This window comes from Vitis riparia, chromosome 14 (genome assembly GCF_004353265.1).
Source record: "Vitis riparia cultivar Riparia Gloire de Montpellier isolate 1030 chromosome 14, EGFV_Vit.rip_1.0, whole genome shotgun sequence".
NCBI classification, from domain to species: domain Eukaryota; kingdom Viridiplantae; phylum Streptophyta; class Magnoliopsida; order Vitales; family Vitaceae; genus Vitis; species Vitis riparia.
In genome coordinates, this window is record NC_048444.1 from 21,807,252 (window position 1) to 21,827,204 (window position 19,953).

The 19,953-nt window shown below is 38.9% G+C and overlaps 1 protein-coding gene across 1 annotated transcript in view; it reads right to left on the reverse strand.

The window, feature by feature from the left end:
- LOC117930125 (5'-3' exoribonuclease 4) overlaps nt 1–19,953 on the reverse strand; it is an 81,543-nt gene that overhangs the window by 4,658 nt on the left and 56,932 nt on the right. The window contains exons 13-20 of the mRNA XM_034850597.1: nt 19,544–19,614; nt 19,027–19,155; nt 18,794–18,870; nt 18,668–18,708; nt 18,492–18,566; nt 8,806–8,957; nt 8,588–8,692; nt 8,427–8,502 (exon numbers count right to left, since the gene is read on the reverse strand). Coding sequence (XP_034706488.1) covers nt 8,427–8,502; nt 8,588–8,692; nt 8,806–8,957; nt 18,492–18,566; nt 18,668–18,708; nt 18,794–18,870; nt 19,027–19,155; nt 19,544–19,614 — 726 coding nt within the window. The remainder of the gene's footprint in view (nt 1–8,426; nt 8,503–8,587; nt 8,693–8,805; nt 8,958–18,491; nt 18,567–18,667; nt 18,709–18,793; nt 18,871–19,026; nt 19,156–19,543; nt 19,615–19,953) is intronic.

Genomic DNA, 19,953 nt, shown 5'->3' on the forward strand with positions numbered 1-19,953 from the left:
CTATTCTTAAAACCATATAGGAAGCTCTTGTTGTTTCAAAGTGGAGAGAGGCGATCCAAGAGAAGATGAGAGCCCTGAAACAAAATCATACTTGGGAGCTAGTGAGTGTTCCTTCTGAGAAGAGACCAATTGGATTTAAATGGGTGTTTATTGTGAAGTATAGGGCGGATGGATCAATCGAAAGATACAAGGCAAAATTTGTGGCAAAAGGTTTCACACAAACTCATGGCTTTGACTATCAAGAGACTTTGTTATCTGCATGGTGAATTGGAGGAAGAAGTGTATATAGACCACTAATCCAATTTTAAAGAGATGTACAGAAATGGAAAGGTTTGCAAGCTTAAAAAATCCATCTATGGCCTCAAGCAATCACCTAAAGCTTGATTTGAAAGATTCACACAATTCTTTTCAAATATAGGTCCTGTCTAAGTCAAGATGACCATACTATGTTTTTTTAAACATTCTAAGAATGGAAAGATATCTATTCTTATAGTATATGTAGATGATATCATCTTGACCGACAGTGATATGCATGAGATGGAAAATTTGAAGCAACTTATAGCCAAAGAGTTTGAGATTAAATATCTTGGGGCATCAGGTATTTTTTTGGGGGGGGGGGGGGGGTTAAGGTTGTAAGGCCACAAAGAGGGATATTTTTATCACAAAGGAAGTACTTGCTAGGCCTTCTAAAGGAGGTTGACATGATGGGGTGCAAACCAAGTGATACTTCAATTGAGCCAAACCATAGGCTAGGAGTTTATGTTGAAAGCAAACCAATTGACAAAGGCCGATACTAAAGATTGGTTAGGAAGCTAATTTATTTATCTCATACCAATTTATGTACTCACCAAATAAGGCTCATATGGAGGTAGTTTTTAACATCTCGAGATACTTCAAGGGCACACATGGGAAAGATATTCTTTTTTCCAAGAATGATCACCTATGAGTAGAGGCTTACACAAATGCAGACTAAGCTAGATCTATTGATGATAGGTCTACTTGAGGGTATTGCACTCTAATTAGAGGTAATCTAGTGACTTGGAGAAGCAAAAAGCAAGTCGTTGTAGCTAGGCCAAGTGTTGAAGTTGAGTTTAGAGCAACGACATAAGGAATTTATAAGTTACTATGGTTGAGAATTCTTCTAACAGAATTGAGGATGGAAAAAATAGATCCTATGAGGCTATACTATGACAACAAGGCAATTCTTAATATTGCTCATAACATAGTTCAACATGATTGAACTAAACATATATTTTTTTTTTTTGATAAGTAAGGATATGTATTAAAAAGGCAAAACGCCGCAAAGCATACAGGAAGTATACAAGGCAACTTAAGCCTAAAAAAACAAAGACAAAGAATCACCTCCCTCTAAGTGGAAGCTATCCACTCTAAGAAGCCTATAAGGGAGAACGCCTCCTCTCCTACATACAATTTGGCCCAACTCCACAATTACAAACAAAAAAATTCTTTAACTTTTGAACATTTAAAATCCCCCCCCTAAAAGCTAATCTATTCCTCTCCTTCCACACCGTCCAAAAAATACACAACGGAATGGTATCCCATATCTTTTTCCTTTTCTTTCCCACAAACGATCCCCTCCAACTAGCTAAAACCTCCTTTACAGTTTCTGGAAAAACCCATTTCACATCAACTAAACCAAAAACAATATCCCATAAGGCTCTAACCACTGTACAATATATAAGGATATGATTTACACTTTCTTCCTCACAGCCACACAAGAAGCAACGGTTTGGCAGTTGAAATCCTCTTCTTTGAAGATTATCCAAAGTTAGCACCTTCCCCCATGTTGCCTCCCAGGCAAAAAAAGCAACCTTAGTTGGCACCCTTGCCACCCAAATACTTCTTGAAGGAAAACCTATATCATCAGACTTTGCCAACAAACTATAAGCTTCCTTGACCTTGTACTGATCACTCTTTCCTTTCCTCCACAGAACTGAGTCTTCCTCCAAGGAGGGTTTGAAACCCCTCAAAATGTGGAGGAAGTCCCCAACCAACTCCAGCTCCCAATCATTGAAATCCCTCACAAAGTGTAGGTTCCAATTTCCTTGACCCAAATTCTGATCCCACATTTCCTCAACCGTTGAATTCCTTTGCGCAGCCATACCAAAGAGATGAGGGAAACACTGAGACAAAGAAGTTTCTGAACACCACACATCTGTCCAAAATCTGATCATGTTGCCTTTCCCTACTCGGAATGTCATGTTATCCCAACACCACTCTGATTCTTTCCAAATCTCCTTCCAAACCCCTACTCCAACCGCCCCATTTGCCTTTTTGGGCCTCCAATCAAGACCCTCCTGCCCATACTTCACCTTGATCACTTGTCTCCACAGATTATCTTTGTCACAGGCATACCTCCATATCCACTTTCCAAGCAAAGCTTTGTTCAACAAAGCTAGCTTCCTAAGTCCTAGCCCACCATTATCCTTGTCTGTACAAACCACCTCCCACTTAACCAGATGAACTTTTCCCTCCATATGTCCCCCTCCCCACAGAAAATCCCTTTGTAGTTTCTCAATCCTTCTAACCACTATCTTAGGCATTCTGAAAAGGGACATTTGATAGATTGGCATGCTAGCCAAAGTACTTTTTATTAAAGTGACTCTTCCTCCTTTCGAAATATATTGCCGTTTCCAAAGAGCTAGTCTCCTCCTTACTCTCTCCTCCACCCCATCCCATATATAAGGCGCTCTGTTTGGAGCCCCTAAAGGGAGACCCAAGTACTGAGAGGGTAAAGCCCCCACCCTGCAGCCTAGCTCAACCGCCAACTCCTCCAACTCCATCACCTCTCCAACTGGGATGATTTCACTCTTGGCTAAATTGATCCTTAGCCCTGAAGCCGCCTCAAACCAGAATAAAATCCAACTTAAGTGAGTTAGATGATCCTTTCTAGCCTCACAAAATATAATTGTGTCGTCAGCAAAAAACAAATGAGAAATGTTCATTGGAGGACCACTTCCACCCCTGATGTTGCATCCTGATAAAAACCCCCCCCTCCACAGCTCTCCTGATAAGAACATCTAGCACTTCCATCCCCATAATGAAAAGATAAGGAGACAAAGGATCCCCTTGTCTAAGTCCTTTAGTGCTAGGGAAGAAACCTGCAGGCACTCCATTGACCAACACTGAGAATTTAGCTGAGGATATACAACTCCACATCCACCCCACCCACTTAGACCCAAAGCCCATCTTTTGTAACACCTTCATCAAGAACTTCCAGTTGATGCTGTCATAGGCTTTCTCTATATCCAATTTGCATATAATACCCCTTCCTTTTTGTTTCTGCCACGTGTCTATCACTTCATTTGCAATTAAAGAGGCATCTAGTATTTGTCTTCCCCTCACAAAGGCATTCTGAGAAATGGACACCACCTTGCCTACTACTTTCTTCAATCTATTAGCTAGCACTTTAGCCAACAACTTGTAAAGCCCCCCCAAGAGACTGATAGGTCTGAAATCTCTAAGATCCTCAGCCCCACATTTCTTGGGAATCAATACCAAGAAAGTATTGTTGAGATTCTTAAGGAAAGAGCTGTAATCATAGAAGTCTTTGAACATTTCTAAAAGCTCCTCTTTAATGAACTCCCAACAACTTTGCCAAAATGCCATAGTAAAGCCGTCCGGACCGGGGGCTTTATCCCCATTCATCTCCATCAAAGCCGCATGGATTTCATCTTCTGTAAAGGGCCTCTCCACGTTCTCAGCCTACAAGTCAAATTGAAGATTCCCTATGTCCGCCTTCCACCCCGCATCTTCTGAAAGCAAACTTTGAAACTCATTAGCAATTCCTTCCCCGATTTCCTTCTCCTCCATCAACCACACTCCATTGATCTTAATTCTCTCCAAAGAGTTATATCTACGGTGAGCGCTTGCCATGCGATGAAAGAAACCCGTGTTTCTATCCCCCTCCTTCAGCCATATTTCCCTAGAAAGTTGTCTCCAATGCGTTTCCTCCATTATCACCCATTTTCTATAATTATCCTTTGCCTCTTTCTTGAGCTCTGATTCCTCCACAGTCAGAACTCTTTCACTTTCCTCCCTATCCCAGACTTCCACCTGCTGCAAGGCTAAGGATTTGTTGCTCTCCAGCTGTCCAAAGACTTCTCTATTCCAGACTTTCAATTTCTGTTTGATTTCCTTCATCTTAGTAGCCAATCTGTAACTAGCACTGCCCATAACCTCAATTCCTTGCCACCAGCTGTGAACTAGATCATTGAAGCCCTCTACCTTCAGCCACATATTTTCAAATCTGAAAGGAGTCGGGCCCCGTCTTATCCCCCCCCCCCCCCCCCCCCCCCAACTAACGTAATTGGAAAATGGCCGGATACAGGACGGGGCAGCCTACATTGATTAATCCCATTGAATTGATCTATCCAACTAGGGGATACTAGGAACCTGTCCAATCTTGCCCATGCCTGATTGTTTTGTCCCCTATTCCAAGTGAATTCACCCCCCTGAAGGGGAAGGTCCACCAGCCCCAGCTCATCAACAATTTCAGCAAATTTCCTCATTGCTGAATTTATTCCCCTCTGACTACTCCTTTCCCGTGGAAACAGAGTAATATTAAAATCCCCCCCTATACACCAGGGGTCTTCCCACAGCCCTCTGATCGCCCCAAGCTCATCCCATAATGCCTCCCTTTCCACTTTGGAAAACAATTCATACACTCCCGTAAAAATCCATATAGCCCCATTCTCAACATTCCGAAATCTGCAAGATAACGTGAACTGACCCTCTTCACAATCTAGAATACCCAAAGTCCTTGTATCCCAGCATATCAGAATTCCTCCCGAAGCCCCTTCCGCATTCACAGCTTTCCAAGCTAGGAATCTTCCGGATCCTAAACTTCTCGCAATGCTGTCCGACATAGCTTGAATTTTTGTCTCCTGAATACAGATTACGTCCACCCTCTGGTTCCTTATGAACGTCTTAATAACTTTTCTTTTAGAGCTATCATTTGCTCCCCTCACATTTCAGCTCAGAATTTTCATCTTCATTGGGCAATCACAATCTGGCGCCCTTTGCCCTGTACCGAGCCTTTCTGTTTAATTCCTCCCTCATAATTAATGGAGCATTCCAATCTTTTTAACTCCCTTTCAAACTTAGATTTTTCCAATAGCTCTTTACTATGGATTTTCTCTCTTCTTTTTCTGATCTTGGTCAGGAAATTCAGAATTTCCTTCTCCAACCCCTCCGTGGAAAAGCCCAGAAATTGGCTGAACTTCGCCAAACCACTCTCCTCCCATTTGCCCTCCTGCTCACCTCTCTCTGTTTGGGCATCACAAATATCTCCTATCCCAAAAAGCCCCTTGCCCGTATCACTGTGACTTATTTTTGCTCCCAGTTCCTTACCTCCATTTCTTCCTTCATTACAGCCCTCATACACCGTTAACCACATTGAATTATCCTCCCGATCCTTCTCATTCCAGTCCCCAGAATGATCGAAAAACTCCCCCCCGGGAGTCCGATCAAAATTAAAAGAATTGAGAAGAGAAGTCCCCAAAACCCTTTTCCCCCAAGAGCACAATCCCTTTCCATACCTCATTGCTTCCTCTTTCAGCGCCTTATCCGTCTCTGATATCCCAGCCACTCCATATAATTTCCTCAGATCCTTAGTCTCCCGTGCAACAAAAGGCTCTGGCACCAGAGGATTACCTGGAGCTGGTCCCGTCGGCAGAGAATCCTTCTTCTGGGGGTTATTTTGGACTTGGGCTGCTGAAAAGGTTGGGCCTTCCCTTTGTTTTATAACTAACCCAGAACCGTTGTTTCGTAACTGGGCTTTTGGCGCCACTGGGCCTATAGAAGAGCAGCCCACTTCATCACTCCTGTGAGACGGGCCTGCTTCTGGGCTAACAACTACACCTTTCAGCTTCAGGCCCATAACACCTCTCTTCAGACCAAGCCCATCACCCTCTCTTGACTGCTTTGGGTTGACAGATGGGCTTAAGAGGTGTGGTGCACCATTTAGAGCCTAAGATCTGGAAGTCGGGCTTTGAGAAACCCGACCCGACCCAATCCTCTGCTCATCCGTCCCATCAACTGACGGGTGCAGGGTCTCGAGACCCCCACTCACCCACCCCTTCCTCACTCGCTTCTCCGCGCGTGGGATCTCCTTATCCCTGTCCTCACTGCTGTGACGACCTTCACTTTGTCTGCAACTCCTCCTTATCACCGGACGACATTCCCACCATAGCGATACAGCATAGACCTCCTCCTCCACTTCAACTTCCAGGACACTCGGTCTAGCTTCACCTCTCCCTTTCACCAATATTCTAGCCCACTGGAGCTCGCCCATCGTTCTCGTTTGGTCGTCGACTGTGATAAAGCCGCCACATTCATCCCCCACCTTCTTCAAGATCTCTGGGCTCCAAAGCGAGACAGGGAGTCCAAATAATCTCACCCAAAGTTCCTCTGTCTCATCCTCCTCTGTCCAACATCCACACCTTGGACTCCAAAAATCCAGCCCTAACTGAATCCCATCTATCCTGCGATTTCCTGAGGATACCACACGACGGGCCTCTTCCAAGTCTTCAAAGTCCAGCAAAACCCTTCCCTTATCCAACCTAGCCAGCCCTAAGCTACCCTTAAGCTCCCACGATTTTGCCCAACGCTGTCCCATCTTCTCAAGGTCACCATCTTCCCCTGAGTTGTCTAATCTACTCGCCACCACACAATGTTCCAATTTCTTTAGTAGTTCTATTGATTCCTCCCTTTTCACCTTCACTGCGATTGCGTTTGGGTTACCCGACAGTGCTCGTTTTGCTATTGATGCATACGATCTCCCCCCAACAATCTTACCCATGTCCTTTTCTCCCTGGGTCTCTGGTCTGCTACCAAAAGAGCCTACCATCTGGTTAAGCTTCTCCGCCATGATCATCCATCCCCTTTTATCCCTTCTGCCTCTCGGGATGAAGACGCAGAACCAATTCTTCTCTAGATCAGAGACCCCTAGCCGAATAAATCCCCCCGCTTTGTTTTTTCCTCGCGACATGGAATACGTTCGGCCCTGCTCCTTCCATTCCCTTCCCCATCTTGCTTCTTTCTCATCCTTTATGCAGAGATTCAGGCCTTCCAGGAAAAACCCTAGGCTGTACGCTCCCAAACGCACCCATGACGAAACCCCTCCCTTCTTCTCCACAATAATAACCTGGATTTTTCCTTTTCTATCTTCCCCGATAATCTCAAACGCCTTGGATTCCACTATGAAGCTGCACTCCTTTCGTCTGCTTCGCGGCGCCGGCCTCTCCTCCCCCTCCTCACCATCGCACTCTCCTACGCACTCTCTCTCGCCTTCTCTCGCTCTCTCTCTCTCACCCATCTTAATCTTTTGTTAGTTTTGATTGAACTAAACATATTGAAATTGAAAGACACTTCCTCAAGGAAAAATTAGAGTGGTTTAATTTGTATTCTATTTGTGATAACACGAGTAGTTAGCAAATGTTCCCACAAAAGGCTTGTTAAAACAAGTGTTTCACTCTCTAGTAGGCAAGTTGGATATGATAGACTTCTTTGAACCAGCTTGAGAACCTTCAGATTTTTATTTTCTAACCATATTTATTTCCTTGATTCTAGGCCAATTGATTGACTATAATTAGATAGGTTCCTAGTTTACCCTTTTTTTTTTTTTTAATCATTCTTTGTTATTCTTTTGCACAAATTTTCTCCTTGATTTTTTATTGCAATTTTGGAATGTTATAGATGTAAGTCTTCCTTCCTTCCCTAGGTGCTTCCCATTGTATATAAATGAACTATTGTACAATTTTGAGAAGATATAAAATATTATTCAGAATTTGCACAAACCTCAGGCTTAGAATAGTATTACCAAGCCCAGTGCTAAACATGCAAGGTCAGGGTATGGACCAGCCCCTAATCAATATTTTTCTTTTGCTATACTGAAGTAGGCTTGGCTGTGAACAGGTGATTAAGGAGTGATACAATTCGTCTGTCTTTTTGCATAAATGCAGAAAAAACATATCATGTATATTCATAGATAGCACCAACGCAAGGTTAGGCAAGGTTAGGTCAGATTGATTTGGGTCTATGCTCCAGTCCCAAGCCAGGCACACATTTGATCAGGAATTCCAATCACAGTCTAGCCAGGTCCTATAGCCAATATGCCTAGGAAAGGCCCAGTATATGATTAGTCTGGGCCATTCAAGCTGTGCAGGTCACCAGTGCTCATAGCACAAATACAAGATATACAAAGCCACCAACTGATAAGGTTAAGCAAGGAAATCTACTTTGCTAAAGAAAGAATATGGCAAGCAACCTATTCCAAATGTTATAATCAACAGGGAGGGATGAAGTACCACTGCATCAGGTTTCCTATTTCCTCGCATATCTCCCCATAAATAAATTGTAATTACAAGAAATTCTAAGAGTAAGAAGGAAGGTGGTTCACATACTTTTTCAGGCATGACCACTCCCATGAGAGGTTCCGGAACATGCTTGTGATGTGGAGGATTAATATAGGTAACATTGCTGCAAAAATATAAACACTCAAACTTCAGGAAAGTAAAGGATCCTTAAGCTTCCTAAAAAGAATAGCACAAAAATGGTAACTTACAAGACTTGGTTATGTTCAATATTTTGCAATCCACTAATGGAAGAAGGAAATTCTGATCTCCAACCATTCCTCTCACATAACCATAGGTATCCATTCATTCCACCACTGTCAAAAATTAATAATAAATGAAGCTAGTAAAATTAACCAACCTCTGCCTACACTGATAAGAACCATTCAAACAAGAAAAGACTATACATTCTGAAATTAAACAAACCAACCTGGCATTTATGTCAATAGGCCATATAACTCTTGCAAGTGGAGGTGAACTCTGATAAAAATGGTAGTAATAAATAATTTGTGTAGCTAAAGGATGAACAGCATGGACATATAGCAAATCAAACATCACACTATTCCGGACTTGCTCTTCCACCTGCATATACCACATGGTGAATGAGAACACTTGAGGATTCAAGAAAGAAATGAATTTAATATTATGGTTTTATCTGGGTGCGCCTAATTATCAGATTATTAGAGAAAGCACAATTAGAGGATGATCTTAGAGGTGTAGAAACATTATATATGAGGTGAGTGATGGATAATTAGGTGCAGGCATGGAGATGGGGCTCATGGACAAGCCTAATTTATGGAGGAGATCCTGAACCTTATTTATGGTCTTCGAAGTGCAGAAACATTTGTCAAGGATCTTTGAGACAAGATGGGTTCTCAGCCCATCAAAATATAAGGGGGGAAAAAAACAGAAACAAAAAAATCAAGAGGTTGATTCCTAGGAGAAGAGAGAAAGCAAAGATGAGCATCGCACTGGGGATCACTTCGCTCCTCTCTAGTTTCTAGGGTGATTTTTGGTTTCCCTCTAGTTCTTTGTCATTCTTTTTATAGCTACACTGAGTGATTCCTATTCAGAGGTTTCCTCCTCCTTTCAAATCCAATTTTCTAAAATAAAAATCTCCTCCCTGTTAAAAACAAATGTAACTGCCAAAAAAGAAAAACAACAACAACAATGCAGAATAAAGGGGATTATGAGAACTTCAACAAATGTAGCACACTTGTCAAGACATTCCTCTTAGAAACTGAGTTCATATGACCTGATCTTTCAGAAAGCAGCACTCTCATAAAGAAAGTAGAAAAGAGTTTTCTAATGGGGTCTAAACAAGCTGGAGATGAAGATCAAACATCAAATCAATCAAATAAGAGGATGACAAAAACAACATATTTTGATAAGAGTACCTAGTGGCAACACTTTTTTTTTTTTCAGTGTACCTAATAGAAGAAATAAATTTACCTCCAAGATTGTTACAGAAAGTTCTCATGAGAGGAGGAGGTACAATTCAGATGGTATAACAAAAGAGATACTGGAAGCTTATGTTGGAAATCAGTACTCCAAATAATCTAGCTTAGGAATTTGATCAAGAGGAACTAAAGGCAGATGTCTTTGATCTTGAAGGAGCCAACATTATCAAACTTAATATATCTTTGATTTTGAGAAAGCCGACACCCTCAAAACCAATGGTTTGATCAATCCTTTACCACTTTAAGTCTGGCCTTAAGGGCAGAATCTAGAATATCATCTTTACTAGGAACTCTTATGATAAGAAGTTTTGAAGTTTTTAATTCTAGAAAGAAAGTTGCTATTATCATATAAGGTTAGGTTTCCTTTTTCATGGTTTTATTCAATTTTCAAGATTTTCTAAAGCCAATAAATAAAGCTCATTGTTGTAAAATGAGATTAATGATTGATGATGAATAATATGAATTTTTTTTCATAAACCTTGTAATTTATAATAGTGAGACTTCATTACTTTCTTTTAGATGAGATTTCTAGAAGACCTTAGTGAGATTCTAGGTTTCCTCTCTCTTCTTTATCTACTTGTTTTTTCTGTTTTTCATTTTCATTTCCCCACTAGCACAAGTTTATTTCATTGTTGCTGTTCTTGAATCATAAAGGATTGAAGCCTAATTCACCTATTTGATTGTACACAAATCTTCCTAAGGTTGTTGTCCTACATCACTCTTCCACCAGTAAAAATGATACTCCCATGGGTATGATAAGTATGCTCTTCTTTCCTCTTGTAACCTTTACCCTACTTGGATTATTAAATCTGGTGTCTCATTTGTTAGGTACATACTTCATCCATCTCACCAAACTTTTTTGTATGGTTGGTAGATCATTAGATCATTCTTTTTCACTTCTTGGTGGTCAAGGTGTTCACAATACCTACTACTTCTACTTACCTCTTCACTATGACAATAGGTACAAGCTTAACATTGGACGCATATGAGGTACATATGGCCAGGGAATTTAAGCTAGTAGGTACTGTCATGGATTTTCTTCACAATCTCATATGGCTAGGCAATTTAAGCTAGTAGGTACATATGGATTTTCTTCACCCATGGGCCTCTGCACATTGTTCAGTTAGATGGCTTAGATGAAGAGAGGTCAACAAACCTGGTGAATTTTGTGGGTGGTGAAGTCAACGAAGGAATAGTTGAGGATGCCTTCTTTGACGATGCTTTTGGAAAATTGCTTTCATTGAGAGAGTTCATGGGGTTGCCGATGGAGGGCTTCGAGAACAAAATCTTGACACTGCTACAAAGGCTGGAGTGTAGAGAAAAGGGCAAAGATTCAGCTCTTGGAGGAAAAAAGAGTTCTTTTCTCAGGTCTAAATTTGAGAGAATTACACAAGCTAGAGTGCTCCATTAATTATGGGTCGTCTTCAGGTTCAAGAAAAAGGAGTGGAAAAAATGTTGGGAAGTCTCCGAGGTATGCTGATGTTAATTAGAATCCTCTCTTGGAATGTCAAGGGAATAAATGATGAGGATAAGAGGAAGGAAGGAAGTGAAAGCCTTTTTAAGATCACAAAGGGTAGACCTAGTTTGTTTGTAGGAGACAATAATCCAGTTCATGTTGGATCTAGTAGTGAGAAGTCTAAGAACAGGCAGATTTTTGAAATGGGGTAGTGTGGACCGTAAAGGGCATGTAGGGGTTATTTTAGTCTTTTAGGATAGCAAAGTGTTGGAGCTTCCGGAGATGGAGACGGGGGAGCACTCTATCTTGTGTCAGTTCAAAAATTGTGATGATAATTTCATTTGAGTGTTTTCCGAAATGTATGGGCTAGTCAATAATGCTAAGCGAGAAGCTCTTTGGTCAGAACTTGGGGACATAAGGAGTTTGTGGAATGATCCTTGATGCATTGGTGGAGACTTCAAAGTGGTCAAATTGTCTGGGAAAAGGAGAAACTGTTTGAGAATGTCTATGACAATGAGGCATTTTTTGGAGGTAATTGATTAGCTGTAGTTGAGGGATTTGCTTCTCATAAGGGGCTCCTTCACTTAGTGTGTCAGTTTAAATAATAAGTCTTCTTCTAGGCTTGATCATTTCTTAGTTTTAGAAGACTAGGAGAGTCATTTCAGTGGTCTCTTTCACTGTTTGCTCCCTAAACCCACATTTGACCATGCTCCTATTTTACTAGACGGAGAAGGGATCAGAGGCAGAAAAACAGCTTTTCACTTCAAAACTATGTAGCTAAAAGTGGAGGAGTTCAAAGACTTGGTCAAGAGTTGGTAGTAAGTTAAAGGCTCTAAAGCAAGATCTTAAAGTTTGGAACATAAAGTTGATAGGGAATGTCTCTATGAATAAAAGCATCGTCCTCGGTCGGATTGGTTTTTAGGACGCCAAAGAAAGAGACTGTGGTCTCTCTTATGAGGAATCCGAGGCTAGAAGAAATGTAGTGGAGGATTTCAGCAAGTGGGCAAGCATAGAAGAGACCTCTTAGATGCAAAAGTCAAGAGAATTGTGGTTGAAAGAAGATGATAAAAACTCAAAAGTTCTTTCACAAGATGGTTAATGACTAGAGAAGAGGGAATTTCTTGTCTTCTATTATAGTGGATGTTAGCAAGTTTGTCGAGGAGGTTGAGATAAAGGAAGGGGCAGTTAACGTGTTTCAGAATATTTTGTCAAAGCCAGGGGATTGGAGACCAAGCATTATTAGTTGCCTTTTCCTCTTTGGACAGTGATGAGGTGGAGACCCTTGAGGATGCATTTTCTGAGGAAGAGATCCACACAGCTCTCTCTAGTTTGAGAGGAGATAAAGCCCTGGACTAGATAGGTTCACTTTTGCTTGTTAGCAATTTTGTTAAGATACAGTCAAGTATGAAGCAATGGGCTTTTCACAAAGTTTCATGAATTGGGCCACTTCGATAGAAGTTTAAACTCCACCTTTATTGTACCCATACCTAAGAAAGGGGGAAAAATGATTTGAAGGATTTTCACCCTATTAGTTTGATGGGGAGTCTTTATAAGCTCCTAGCTAAAGTTTTGGGAAATAGATTGAAAAGAGTGGTGGGGAAAGTGATATCGAATTCCCAACATGCCTTTGTTGAAGGTAGGCAAATATTGGATACAGTCCTCATAGCAAATGAGGCCTTAGACTCAAGACTAAAAAGCTTAAAGGGTGGATTATTTGCAAAATGGAAATTGAAAAGACTTATAACCATGTGAATTGGGGTTTCTTGTTAGTAATCATGGAAAAAATGGGGTTTAGTGTAAAGTAGGTTAGTTGGATGAGGTGCTACATTTCTTCATATCACTTTTCTATTTTGTTTAACACTTCCCCAATAGGCTTTTTCCAAAGCTCTAGTGGCCTAAGATAAGGAGGTCCTCTTTCTTTTTTCCTCTTCATTATGATAATGCAAACGTTTTCGTGTATTTTGAAGAGGGCTTCGCAAGGAGGTTTTCTAAAGGGCTTCTTGGCTAGTGGGAGAGGAGGTGAAGGCATGACAGTGCCTCATCTTTTATTTGCTGATGATACCTTAATTTTTTGTGACTCAAGTAAAGAGCATTTGGAGGTCATGAGTTAGGCTTTCATGTGGTTTGAGGCGGTTTTTGAGTTAAAGATTAATTTGAATAAAAGTAAGTTGATTGCAATGGGGAAGGTTTCTAATTTTAAAGATTTGGCTAGGGTATTGGGGTGTAAGGTGCGTTCTTTCCCCACTTGTTATTTGGGCCTCCCTTTAGGAGCCTCTTTTAAATCCCCTCGTGAATGGGATGCAGTGGAAGAGGGATTTTAGAAGTGGCTCAGTTTGTGGAAGAGGCGATACTCATCCAAAGGAAGGAGATTGACTTTGATAAAGAGCACTCTTTATAGGCTTCCAATCTACTACATGTCTTTGTTTGTCATTCCTTTGCAAGGTGAGGTTAAGGCTAAAAAAGATTCAAAAGGACTTTTTGGGGGGAGGAGAGCCCCAAAGTAGGCCTTATCTAGTGAATTGGTCTATAGTTTGCATGGAGAAGAAGGATGGGGGCTTGGGTATCATAAATCCTTCTATGCTGAATAAAGCCCTTCTTAGAAAATGGTGTTAGAGATTTGCTTTTGAGAATAAGCCTTTCTAGAAACTGGTGATTGAAGCGAAATATGGAGGAAGAGATAGGTTGGTGTTTTGGTGCTTCAAAGGAAGGTTATGGAGTGGGTCCTTGGAAGGCCATCAGGAATGGGTGGATGAAGTTTAGTAAAAGGGTGACTTTTATGGTGGGGAATGGTAGAAGAGCACATTTTTGGAAGGATAGGTGGTGTCAGTGGCGAAGCTAGAAAATAAGTTGAAAGGGAGAAAGGGAAGGGGGGCGCAAGAATAATAATTTATTTTCAGGGGGGCAAAGAGGAGCAAAAATCAATTGCATAGTTGTGTGGTAAGTTAGGTTGTCTTGTATATTAAAGGGCAAAGGTTCAAATCCTCATACATGAATGTTTTTTTTTTTTTTTTTCAAAATTTCAGGGGGTGCATATGGCACTAAGCCTTAGTTGGCTCCACCCTTGGGTGGTGTGGAGAGGATTCCTTGGAAAAGGCTTTCCCAAGCTTGTACTCATTAACCTCCTCTAAAGATGCTTGGGTAACACAGTTATGGGAGCAATTAGAGGTAGTGGTCATTGGAACCCTATATTCACAAGACATAATAATGATAGGGAAAGAAGAGAGGTGGAAGCACTCTTCAAAAGGTTGCAAGGACTAGTGCTTAGAAGGGACAATGAGAATGTCATGACCTTGTAGGCTTCAAAGAAAAGCCTCTTTATAGTTAAATCCTTTTACTCCTCCCTAACTGTAACACCCCAAAATTTAATCTAGGGGCAAAGTAGTAATTTATAAAGTAATTAAGTAATTAATTAAATTCATTAAGAGTGAAAGAGTCCTTTTACAATTAAAAATCTTAGGTGTAAATTGGACTTTTCCTCGTCTTTTTCATTTAGAAAACCTTATCACCTAGAAGTAGAGAATTGGAGATCGTAGGGCTCAAGGGTTAGAGATTCAGAGTTGAAGTTCAGGTTTTTCCAGGTAAGATTCTAAACCCTAGATTAATATTTTAGATTCATTAGTTAATTTCAAACACATTAGATATTTTTTGGAAAATCCAAATCTAGGTTAGGGTTTTTTTATTTAACTTTTAAATCAAAATGTTTGAAAAATTGCAAGTATAGGTTGATTTATTGATGAAGATAGGAAAATTTCAAAAATTTCAATGGAATAGAAAAAATAAATAAATAAATTTAAAATGAAAAAAAAAATCAGAGGAAGAAAAGAAATTTTAGATTTAGATAATAAATAAATAAGTAGTTTGTGGAGGCTTTAGATTGAAAAGAAAATAAATAAATAATAGGAAGAATTACATGATTTCTGGATTTTGGAGGGGTGATCTAGATACTTGTATTTATGGTATTGAGGCATTGTAGTTGTGTGCACGTTGCTGGAAGAAAAAAAAAAGGGCATGTCAGGGTTAAGAAAGAATTTAAAAAAAAAAAAAAAGGTGTGTACATTGGATGGAAGGAAGCAACGTAGGAAACAAGCAAGCAGAAAACCTAGTAAAGAAAAGTTCTATGGGGTAGACTACTAGGAGACCTTTTCACCAATTCCTCATTTTAATTAGGTTCATATCCTCATTTCTTTAGACATTAAGTTTAATTCGAAGATCAATCAATTGGATGTCAAAAATGTTTTCTTATGTGGACACCTAAATGAGGAAGTATAAGTGGATCAACCACTTAGGTTTGTTGCTTAAGGAGAGTCTAAGTCCAAGTATGTCATATAGAGAAGGCAATCTATAGGTTCAAGAAATCTCCTCATAAATGTTTTGTTAAGTTCAATATTGTGGTAAGAGAGTCCGAGTCCAAGTATGTCGTCTAGAGAAGGCAATCTATAGGTTCAAGAAATCTCCTCATGAATAATTTGATAAGTTCAGTATTGAATTGAACACTTATGGATTCTATCGGAAGCCAATAAAAAAAGGAGCTTAAAATAGTAATATTGATAGTATATGTGGATGATATAGTCATTTTAGGAAATGATTATGCAAAAATTGAACAAGTAAAGCCCTTAAGACTTGACTAAAGTGGCAAAGGGATGGGAAGGGTTTGTGAGAGGTTCCAAGTTCAAGTCCCAATGAGGACAAAAATTTACCTATCAAATATATATATATAACAAGTAAAGAATAATTTAAGAAAGAACTTCTAAATCAAAGATTTTGGATTATTACACTCAAAAGGTTTATTCAAGAAAATGAATTAAAGAACGAGAAGGAGAGAAAAAGAAAATTATGTTGATTAAAGTTATTTAGATTCAAGTTTAGTGCCAGTTGGCTATTTAAGTCTTAGTTAAAATTTATAGAGTTTTCTTTAAAAATTCCACATTGCAATAAGTTCTATGGTTTAAACTCTCCATTTCCTAAAAGCTATTGTTTTATAAAAGTTCCTCATGTTCTAAAAGCTTCTATTTTTTTTTTGATTGGAAACGCCACAAAGATATATTAATATAAAAAAGAAGTACAAGAAGAAGGATGAGAAATCCTCCCACCAAAGACAACTAAATTACAGGAAAATACACATAAAACAAACGAACTCCCACTAAAAGCTTCTATTTTTCTAATAAGTCTTTGTCTTTGTTTTCTATAAATTTTTATCTAGGTAAAAAAAAAACATCTTATCAGTTGGGACAAAGTGTATAGGCTAAAGTAGTCTCGAGGCTTAGGGTGTGGGAGGACTACTCTAAGGAATCAAGCATGCTCTCTAAGGAAAGTGACTTTAAGGGTTCCTCGGGGAAAGTTCTACCCTTTAGCATCAAGTTATTTTGAGTATTTATGGGCACATCCTAACGGATGGGACGCCAACATGCTAGTTAGATGGTCACACCATTGTCCTTGAAAGGACATTGCACAAGTATTTCGGGATTTTACTTCACAAACTCACTTTGTGGTGGGTGATAGGGAGAATATTCATTTTTGGAAAGATTTGTAGAAGGGTAATCAACCTTTGTGTCCACAATTTTTAGGTCTTTACAGAGTCATCACATTAAAAAATCTCATCATTTCAACTATCCTTGGTAACTCTTCTTCTACTTCTCTTTCTTTGAACCTTAACTTTCATTGCAACCTCACTAATGTGAAAATTGAGAACCTTGAAAGGCTCATGTCCTCAATCACCCTCGTGCACTTATATCCATCTGTCCTATATACAAGAGCTTAGTTTTTATCCTCTACAAGTTTATTCTTAGTAAAATCACTCTTTTTGGCCATGTCTAATTGTTCAAATCCAATTCCTTTCTCTCCAATCAATTTTTTTTGGAAATCTAAAGTCTTATCTAAGGTTAAGGTCTTTGCTTGGTTAGTGACGTCCAAGAAAGTAAACACCAATGACATGCTACAGTTTAGAAGACTTTACGAATCTCTTAGTCCTGATTGGTACATCTTATGCATGGGGAGTGGAGAATTGATTGACCATCTTTTTCTACATTGTCTAATAACTTTAGGGTTGTGACACAATCCATTCAATCTAGTCAAGATGGATTGGGTTCCGCTTAGAAGCATATACGACATGATAACCATTTCTTATAGGGGTTTGAGGAGTTCTATTAGAGACAAGACTCCTTGGCAAATTGTTTGCCTCATATTGCTTTGGATCGTGTGTCGAGAGAGAAACATTAGTATCTTTGAGAAAAAGTAGAGGACAGTAAAGATATCGAGGTATCTACTTCACTTCTACTCCTTCTGGGCTTTTATACTAACGCATTTAATGGCAATCCACTCAATGTTATTCAGATTAGTTGGCCTCTTTTGCAATCCAAAGGGTTAGACAACAATGAGAGGAGCTTATTCCATAATCGATAGATATCCTTAAGTGGACTAAACATTTTTATCCTTGGATGGTAGAGGAGCTTATCCATACTTTGATTAGTCTTTTGCATTTTGTGGGGAAGACCCCTCATTCTTATCATGTTCTTTTTATCCATAATAAATACATCTTTGTTTCTGATAAAAAAAAAGAAAAATTGTTTTCTAAAAGTTTCTACTTTCTAAAAAAGATTTCTAGTTTCCAAGAAGTTTCTATTTTCTTCTAAGTGGAAGGTTCAATAATTTTAGAAGGAATTAAAAGTTTTATTAAATATAAAGATCAGTTTTTTTTTTTCAATGAATGGATAATGAGTGATATGAGTTTTTCTGCAATCCTTACAATTTCTTTTCCACTAGTGAGACTTCATTATTCTTCTTCTAGGTAAGACTCTTAAAAGGCCTTAATGAGGACCCTCAACTTTTCATTTCTTCTTTATTTTTCTCTTCCTTTCCTTACATTTAATTCATTTTTCCCCACACAATAAATTTAAATCCTTATCCTAAAAAAGTGAAGCTCTAGCCCACCTTGTTTGATTGTAGACAACCACCTCAAGGTTGTTCCATCAAGTTTTCTGCTCTTCTAGTGGCCTCCCTTCTTATTTTAATTCATTTTTTTATTTATATTACCTAAAGGTTTTATCTTGGTCAAGCCCATTGTTAGTTTGAATTAGTAGGCTTATCTGTTCTTAAAAACTCATTACCTCTCAGAGAAGGTTCAACCTAAGAAGATGTTGATGCATATCTAGTCATGTATTCTTTAAGCATAAAACACAGTAAAAGCAATAAAATATTTCAAACCGTTAAAGTGACTTCTAGCTTCTTTGTTTCAGCAAGTAATTTCTCCTCATCAATGAATGGCAACTTGGCAACACCCTGAAATTCCAAATGCACAGGGGAAAAAAATGAAGATCACTTCCATTACCTTGTAAAGTAAGGATCCAGAGAGACAATGGTAATGATAGGGAAGCCTATACCTGCCATGCATAGCGCTTGCCATTCATGTCAATTTCAATATCTGTCCAGAGAGAAACCCAAGAAACACTGAAAAGGAGAAAAGATTTTGGAAAATCAAAGTGAACTGAAACAGTCAATCAATTTACCAGAAGGATAGAAGTCAAGGATAGGTGATGATTGATCAGTCATCAATTTCCTGTAATTTTCAGGAAGAGAACTTGCACTGCAACATAAAAGAGTTAAGCCTCAAACATCAGTAGGCAGCATAAAGAAAAATAACCAATAGGGAGGGTAATGGATTTTCCATCTTCAATAAATTCAAATTGTAGATATGAAAATAAGCAAAATAATTATTGAAAAAAAAAAAAAACTAAAAAACCTTGCAGCTGGTAGAGTTCCCATGAGCTGATCAAATGGCTTAAATGGCTCTCCCAAGAAAAATGTAATCTCCAAATCAACAAGATCTTTAAGATCAGAAGCAAAAGGAGCATAGTGGAATGGATAATACCTGAAACATGCAGCAAAGAGAAGTAAGTTTTAAAAATCATTGTGGTGACCGACAATACTGTTCTATAGTGTGAGATGGGAACAAAAAAAAGGAAAAATCTCTAAAAAGGTTACAAGTGCATGATAAGACCCAAAAGGATGACAAACTTTGCAAATTCCTGGCAAGGTCCTAGATAATTCTCCTAAGTCCCCAAAAGGTTGTTTGTGAAATTGCCATTAATTACAAAAATGCCCTCTTCAGTTTTTAAGTACTAAATTAGGTGTATTTTAAGAGGGTTTAGCTTTTTGTAAAGTAGTAAAGTCACATGTATAAGCACATACAAGTAAATTAACATTGACACAACATTTAGCAAGAAAATGGAAATACTATCAATAAGGAACAAACTAACCATTGCCAAGAACAAACACCTTGGTAGTAATACCGGCAAACCCAACATAAACCTTCAACGTACTTCATAACCTGCAAAGACATGTTGCATTAACTATGCTATTGCATACAGACTTATGAACTGTAGCTACAGTCTTCATATATTATAAAATCTGACACTTGATTGGGAAGAAAATGAAAACTTGCATCAAGGAATCATTAATTATAGCAAAACGCAGTGCAGTAAAATTTTATCTCAATATATATAAATGAACTTCTGTCATTAAGTACAAAACTGCAACTATTATTAACAACATAACCAAAACACAATTTGCAAACCCAACACCAATCTTCCAAATACTTAAACCCTCTTTGATAACTGTTTTCAAATTTTGAAAAACAATTTTTTAGTTTGAAAACCGTTCTCTAATG